At 41.7% G+C, this 7,765-nt stretch overlaps 1 protein-coding gene across 2 annotated transcripts; it reads right to left on the minus strand.

Annotated features, from left to right (window-relative positions):
* Positions 1–504: 504 nt before the first annotated feature.
* LOC308663125 (transcription factor 15-like) lies at positions 505–4,345 on the minus strand. 2 transcript variants are annotated; one of them, XM_081319326.1, is made up of 3 exons: positions 3,746–4,345; positions 2,032–2,134; positions 505–1,909 (listed from the first exon to the last, which is right to left on the minus strand). In XM_081319326.1, the coding sequence occupies exons 1-2, from the start codon at positions 4,226–4,228 to the stop codon at positions 2,102–2,104; spliced, it is 516 nt and encodes a 171-aa protein (XP_081175452.1). In that variant the 5' UTR covers positions 4,229–4,345; the 3' UTR covers positions 505–1,909; positions 2,032–2,101. The 2 variants fall into 2 exon arrangements, with proteins under 2 accessions (XP_081175452.1, XP_081175451.1); XM_081319325.1 differs by having other exon boundaries at positions 505–1,912.
* Positions 4,346–7,765: the final 3,420 nt, after the last annotated feature.

Consider the following 7,765-nt stretch of genomic DNA (forward strand, 5'->3'; position numbering starts at 1 on the left):
GGCAGGGGAGTCACTATAGAAATTGTCACACTTTATCCTTGTATGGCTAATTTCTAGGGTTTTCTCCTAGCCCTGGAAAGGCTCAACATACAAGCAGATAAATAATCTAATCTGCATAAATAATCTATTGTTGAGTAGAAGAAACCCACATCTTCTAATTCTGCTGTTGATAATGGGGAAAAAAATCACCACTCCTCAAGTTGAAGCCTCAGCCTGGCTCAGATACCATCAAAGAGATGGTAAAGAAACCTTATTCCCCATTAAGGAAGAAGGGAGAGGGAAGAAAGGATGGAGCATCTTGCAAAAGCACTTGAACAATATCAGCTTTGTTTATAGTTTGGCTACCGTCACATTTCTATAGGGAAGACATCACGTCTCAGCTTCATGAAACACTTGCTTTTCAGTTAAGTATATCTGTGTCAATCCTGGATGTTATGTCTGCTATGGATCTTCAGGTCTTCATGCCAAATTTTGTATACGGGTCAAGTTTACCGGTAGATTATATATCCAGTTTCTCCTATGATTAATGGGGGAGGGGGAGAGAAAACCTGTTGTGTTACATTTCCCAAAGGACAAGGCTTGAGAAGACAGAAGGGAGAAAGTTCCTTCTGATCACCATGGCCAGTGTATCATATAACCCTAACTCTAAAAAGCAAATCATGTTCTAAGTCAGGGCTGTCAAACTACCGGCCCACGGGCCGGATGCGTCATCCAGAAGCCGCACCCATCGCATTGCTGGCAATGGCAAAACCGTCCTGATACATTGCGCGATGTCACGTGACATCGCGAGTTTGACATGTCTGTTCTAAGTTATGCTGTCCCAGAGCAGTTCACTTCCCTTTCTCCATTGCTTTACAAGGCTATTGTTCTTTGTTTCTTAGACAGCAATCTGAATACCCAGGTAGTCTTTGACTTAGAACCGCAATTGAGCCCTGTTGTGAAGTAAGCTTTGCCCCATTTTTCTTGCCACTGCAGGAAAATCACTGCAGTTGTTAAGTTAGTAACTTGGTTGTTAAGTGAATCTGGCTTCCCCCATTGACTTTGCTTGTCGGAAAGTCACAAAAGAGGATCATCACATGAACCCTGGGACTTTGCAGCCGTCGTAAATATGTTCACACAACCACGGGGGATCCTGCAACGGTCGTAAGTGTTCAAAAAGGGTCATAAGTCGCGTTTTTCAGTGCTGTCGTAACTTTGAACATTCACTAAACAAACTGTTGTAAGTCAAGGACTACCTGTACATGACTAGCAGTTAACCTAAAGAAAATCATGCTGGCTAGCTTCATTTTTATCCTGTGAATTTAATAATTGGACTGAGCACCCTGAGTTCATGATCACCCATAACAAGAAAAGAGGTTGTTTTTCTGGCACTGGAAAACCCCACATTTTTAACAAACTGACTGGCTAGGGCAGCCTTTTCCAATCTGATGTTTTCTAGAGGTGTTTGGACTACTTAGCTAGATAGAACAGGACCATATGCTTAAGGAGGAACTAATTGTTTCCTAGGATCAGAGGAGTGACTTAAGGGAGCGTCATTTTCGCATTGCGATTAGATAAACGGAGACTTCATGTACATTCTTGCTATTATTTGGGTACAGACCTTCCATCTCAGTGGAAACCTTTGGGTTTGCTGGCAGGAGCCAGGGAGCCTTTGAAAAAAGAGAAACATGCCATTCCTTGGTGTGTTCAGTTATGGTGAGAAGCTCTGATCCACTGACATCTCCACGATAAGGAGATGCTGGATGTTGGGAAGCTCAAGTTCCATCATGTGACATCAGTTTGGGAGGCATCAGTATCACAGCTTGGCTGCTTAGGGTTAGCACTTCTTGCACAAAAATAGCTGCCGCACCAGGTGCAACCTTCCTCACCGTGTTCAATTTCATTTGCAAAAAAAGCCCTTGGAATCAGTCTGCTGCAAGGGAAAACAAAGCGCAAATTGTGGTTACTATTTTGCCCCTGCCTTTTAAAATGAGATCAAAATAACTGCACAATTTCAACGTGAATATTATGATATAAGTGCCACACCGTTACCTAGAGCTGTCCTGTATCCGGTCCAGCATTTACACAAGCAGCTCATCTGAATCAACATCCATAAATTTTTTTAGAGTGACAGGTGTTTGTCCTGTTCTCTGTGCTGCAAACAGAACCAAACACATCCATTATTAAACAGCAGGACACATAAACACACACATTTAAGTCTGTTTCAATATCTGTTGCCAATGCCCAGTGACCATTTCACTTGCTCTATCAGAGACAGATCAGATCAGAAGGCCGGTGTGCATACATACACACACAGAAAGATTAGATATATAGAAATTGAAATAAGATGAGGTAGATAGATAGATAGATGGATAGATGATAGATAGATAGATAGATAGATAGATAGATAGATAGATAGATAGATAGATAGATAGATAGATAGATAGATAATGGATGGATAGGTAGGTAGATAGACAGACAGACAGACAGACAGATAGATAGAGATAGGTAGGTAGATAGATAGATAGATAGATAGATAGATAGATAGATAGATAGATAGATAGATAGATAGATAGACAGATAGATGATAGATGGCTAAAGATAGATAGATATAGATAGATAGATGATAGAGATAGATAGATAGATGATAGATAGATGATAGATAGAGATAGATAGATGATAGATAGATGATAGATAGAGAGAGAGATGATATAGATGATAGATAGATTTTAGATAGAGATAGATAGATAGATAGATAGATAGATAGATAGATAGATAGATAGATAGATAGATAGATAGATAGATAGATAGATAGATAGATAGATAGATAGATAGATAGATAGATAGATAGATAGAAAGAAAGAAACTTGCAGGTCCTTATACTTTCAGGCAATCATATTCATTCACAGGGCTAAGTTGGCTGTTTTAATTTTGTTTGTTTAATGTAAACTGTGAGATGGGACAGTTTTTTTAATAGTTCTCTTGAGGAAAGGGTAAGAAAAAAAGTCTCTCTGAGAAATACAAATAAAAGAATACAACACAAAAACCTGAAAAATCCAAGGGTTGCTTATAAAAGGGGGAAAAATAATAAAGGTTGCTTTTCCAGCTACAAAACAAAGCAAATGCAGTTTTTGTTCATTCATTTCTATATGCAAGGTTCACATGAAAAATCCGGTTGTTCACATATTTGAATCCCACCACTGAACTTAACCTGCAGCATGCCAAATATCATACCACAGGCAATGCTTCTCTTAAGTGTCTTAAGGTGCTTTTTTTCCTTCTCCAATAGAAGCTGAGCTGTTTTAAAATAGCTCAGAAGCAGCTTCTTTTGGAGAAGGAAAAAAGCACCTTAAGCATGATATTGGGCACGCTGCTAACATAAAGATTAATTTCAGTGGTGGGATTCAAACATGGGAACAACCGCTTCTCTGCATGGATGCTGCTTCCGGAAGTCCATTCTGGGCCTGGGCAACAAAAAATTAGCTACCGGTTCTGCTGAAGTGGTGCGAACTGGCTGAATCCCACCACTGGTTAAGTTCTACCTTCCCATCTGTTTCGCCGTGCCAGTCATGCCATGCAGGCACCTCTTTTCTGCCTCTGCTAAGCACAGAATCTGAATCAAGCAAGTTGATTTAAAATTGTGGGATAGTGGTGTCCAAACAGTGCCACCTTCTAGAATCATGTTGGTAGCGCAGGGTCCATATCCGTGAGGGTAATAGGATTTGGGGGAGGGAGGGTGTCAGGGAAGGCCTGATGCCAACCTTACCAGTCTCCTCTGGTTGCTCAGACAGAAGGTGCAGATGGATCTTGGGCTCCCCGTGGCAGGGCTGCCTTGCAGGAGAGGCTGATACTGCAGGCAAGGCTGCCTCACAAGCAAGGTCTCCTCAGCCAAGTTCCCACCAGATGGTTGCTGCTGCTGCTGCTGCTGCTGTAGGAGCAGCATATTCGCCAGGTGCGAGATGTAGCTGGAGGCCAGGCGCAGGGTCTCGATCTTAGACAGCTTACGGTCTGCAGGCTCGGTTGGGATGAGTGTGCGGAGGGCGCTGAAAGCGGAGTTGACGCTGTGGGTTCGGTCCCTTTCCCGAGCATTGGCTGCCTGCCTCTGCTTGTTGCGACCATTTGGCCGAGGGCTCTTGCGTTTGCATTTGCTTTGGGCCCCGGTGCCGGGCAGGGAGCGTCCCGAGCTGCTCTCGCTGCTGCCACTCTCCAGCTCCTCCAGATCGGATGCAGCACCCCCGCTCGACTTCATGGTCAAGCCAGCAGCCCCTCAGCTCCATCACTTTTATGCCCAGCAGCTGCCACCTTGCTCCTGTTAGCATCAGCAGCCGCTGCTCTATCAAAAAGTCCCCTCCAGCAGCAGGATCATTTTTTGAATGGTTGCTCCTTTTAGATCAAGCAGATGGTGGCTCTGTAAATAAGGCTGGGGAGGTGGAGCTGCTTCTCAGAGGAGCTATTGCAAGCCCTGCACCTGTCTGCTCCTTGTCATGTCAGCATGTGCGAAGGCCTGGGCAGCCCCCAGGAGCATGGGCAGAAGGGAAGCCCTCTCCTTCCGCTTTCCCCTCAATCTCAGGAATGGTTTTCATGCCTCTCTCAAATTCTCCAGGAAGATAGACATTTCCCCTTTTCGCTCAGCAGGCTCATAATTCAAAAATCGCTTGAATATCTGGACTACTGAAAACTGAGCCAAGTGTTAGACCCAGAGGAGTTGCAATCAGACTTCCTTCCTTCCTTCCTTCCTTCCTTCCTTCCTTCCTTCCTTCCTTCCTTCCTTCCTTCCTTCCTTCCTTCCTTCCTCCCTCCCTCCCTCCCTCCCTCCCTCCCTTCCTCCCCTCCCTCCCTCCCTCCCTCCCTTCCTTCCCTCCCTCCCTCCATTTTCATAACTTTATCATGCTGACTGCTCAATGTTAGCTATTGGTTGGCTTGTCTGAACCATTTCTTAGTGCAGTTTCAAAATCACTGCATTTGTAGGACTCCCAACTATTTTCTCACCACGAACATATAGACAAATGCTCTGGGATAATGTAAGGTCAACCATTTACAAACAATTCTCAAAGTACTATTTAGACTAAGGGTATCCTATCTCATTTGGTGTGTTCTGGCATATCTCAGAGTTATAACAAGACATTTCAACTGGGTCACTCTACAAACCATTTTGGGGGAAAAATAGGTTGCCCAAATAAGCTTTCTAAGATCTAAGATCTCAATCAAACTAACCAAATGGGCTAAACAACTATTTCTAAGGGCTTCAGCAGAAAGATATATGGTCAATTTTAATCCTAAAGCTCAACATCACTATTTTCTGTTTAGTGTAGTGTTGGAATACTGGAGATGGCTTCCTTTTAGCACCAATGCAAGCACTCCAACACAGCCAGCTGCTTCCACATTCTTGGCTGTGAGTCCTCCTGTCCTCTCACCAACTCTGCTAGATCCTATTTGTGGTCTGTTGCCACACTCTGTTGCCTCTGTCACTCTCACCTGCTCAATTATGCAGGGGCAGAGATCAATCCAAGACTAAAAATGGAAATTCAGAATCCAATGTCCCCTTGCCTTTAGTTCTCACCTGTAAAAGCACGGCCATGCTTCAAGGCTACGGCAGCATTTGTATTCACTGCTGGAATAAGGAACATACCGTAATACATTTTGAATTGACCTGATTAGGCATGCTATTACTTATATATCATACAAAGATGGATTTGGCTTGATTCCTGCTTCTTGAAGAGCATCGCTGCCTTTTTGGCCCATTGATGACTCCAGACTCCTTGGCTTGATTTGAAATCAATTTGATATTTATGAGCTTTTCATGAATCTTTACCCTTTAGGCTGGTGGTAAAACTTTGATTATAAGTTACGCCAAAGATCCCAGAAGGTAACCTGATAAAATCCACCAAGAAGTTACAAATGTGGCACATGGAGACTTCTTGACTTATTTATCATAATTCTGTTTTGTGTGTGTGTGTGTGTGTGTGTGTGTGTGTGTATTCTGCACTGGTTCTCTGAATACATACACCTAAACAATAGTATTGTGGCTATCACATATTGCCATATGGAACAGTAGTATAATTTACATGGCTTTGATAGTCTTCTGGCACCCAGTTCCAAAACACCCAAAGACACAACCCCCATATAAAGATTTGAAGAACCCAACAGAAATAATGGGCTGAACTTTAATCTATTTACCAAAGCACCTGAAGGCAAGACAAGAAGCAATGGATGGAATCTAATCAAAAACTAAGGAGAACTAAGGAGAAACTTCCTGACATTTAGAACAATTAACCAGTGGAACAACCTGCCTCCAGAGGTGGTGAATGCTCCAACACTGGAGGTTTTTAAGAAGAGACTGGACAGCCATTTGCCTGAAATGGTATAAGGTTTCCTGCCTGAGCAGGGGGTTGGACTAGATGACCTCCAAGGTCCCTTCCAACTTTATTATTATTATTATTATTATTATTATTATTATTATTATTATTATTATTATTATTATTATTATTATTATTATTATTATTATTATTATTATTATTATTATTATTATTGTTATGAACCATCCTAGAACTAAGGAGAAATTTCCAGACAGTGAGAACAATTAATCAGTGGATTGGTTTACCTCCAGAATTTGTGGGTGTTCCAACACTGGAGGCTTTTAAGAAGAGACTGGACAATCATTTGTCTGAAATGGTATCGGGTCTCCTGCTTGAGCAGGGGGTTGGACTAGAAGACCTCCAAGGTCCCTTCCAACTCGGTTATTCTGTCCTGTTCTGAACTAAAGAAAAAACAACTGTCTGCTTCCCTGGTGGTCTTTTAATCAATCCCAGTGAATCAAATTCACATTGTAGAAATAAGGAGTTAGTCTGAAGAGTAGTTCAAGGGCCATCAAAAAGGTAGATGGAAATGTTTATCTGAATACTAATAGCAGACACTATTTATGATTCTCTACCCAAGAAAAACCTCATAAAAGGGGGCTTTGATTCTTAAAACAACTGAATATTAAATAATGAAAAAATAATAATAATTGCAAACTCTGGCAAGTGGCAGAACCTTTATGTTGCATTGATTGGGAATGTGTGTTGTGAAATTTGAAGCTACTCCAATACCCAAATTCAGGCACATCCAATCAAATATGTTGAAGAATTCTGAATTTCTGAAAATGTTCTCAGATCAAAAAGTGTGATTCTTCCTCCAGTTTTCTTTTCTTCAGTAGAGTCTTTGGCTCTTGGTTTCTTTTCATCAGTCAGATCCCTTTTATTTGTTGTAATCTAGTCATTTTATCACAGCAATCTTTATATTCTTTTAAGAAATTTCAACTGACCTTGGACCTCTAGAAATTTCCAGGTTTTAGGGGATGATTTTATAGCTACTGGGAAGGGTTATTTTCCCCATACAAGTAAAGGGAAATTCCCTGCCCATCCAGAAAACCTGTCAATGAAACCATCAAAAGACGTTCTGATGTACAGTAGGGCACGACTGCCTGTATCTCTCACAGAGAGACTCTGTCTTCTTTTTCACTGACAACCTATTTTTGACATAACTGGAGGAACAGACTAGGCAGGAATCCAGAAAAGGACTGTTTTAAGTAAACAGAGGCATCTCCACCTGGACACAAATAAATTCAGCACCACCATCAGCTTCCAGTATTTAATAACACCATCCATGCATCTTTGGGCTTTCTTTATATTTGACAGCTCTGAGTTAGCAAAATTAAAAGTAAAGCCAAGAGGCTGATACAATGACAAGTTAATCCAGTGATTAAGGATCCCCACATTAAAATGATTAAATGTTCTTGTTTTTTAGC

Source organism: Vipera berus (assembly GCF_964194415.1).
Source record: "Vipera berus genome assembly, chromosome: 1".
Classification (NCBI taxonomy): Eukaryota; Metazoa; Chordata; class Lepidosauria; order Squamata; family Viperidae; genus Vipera; species Vipera berus.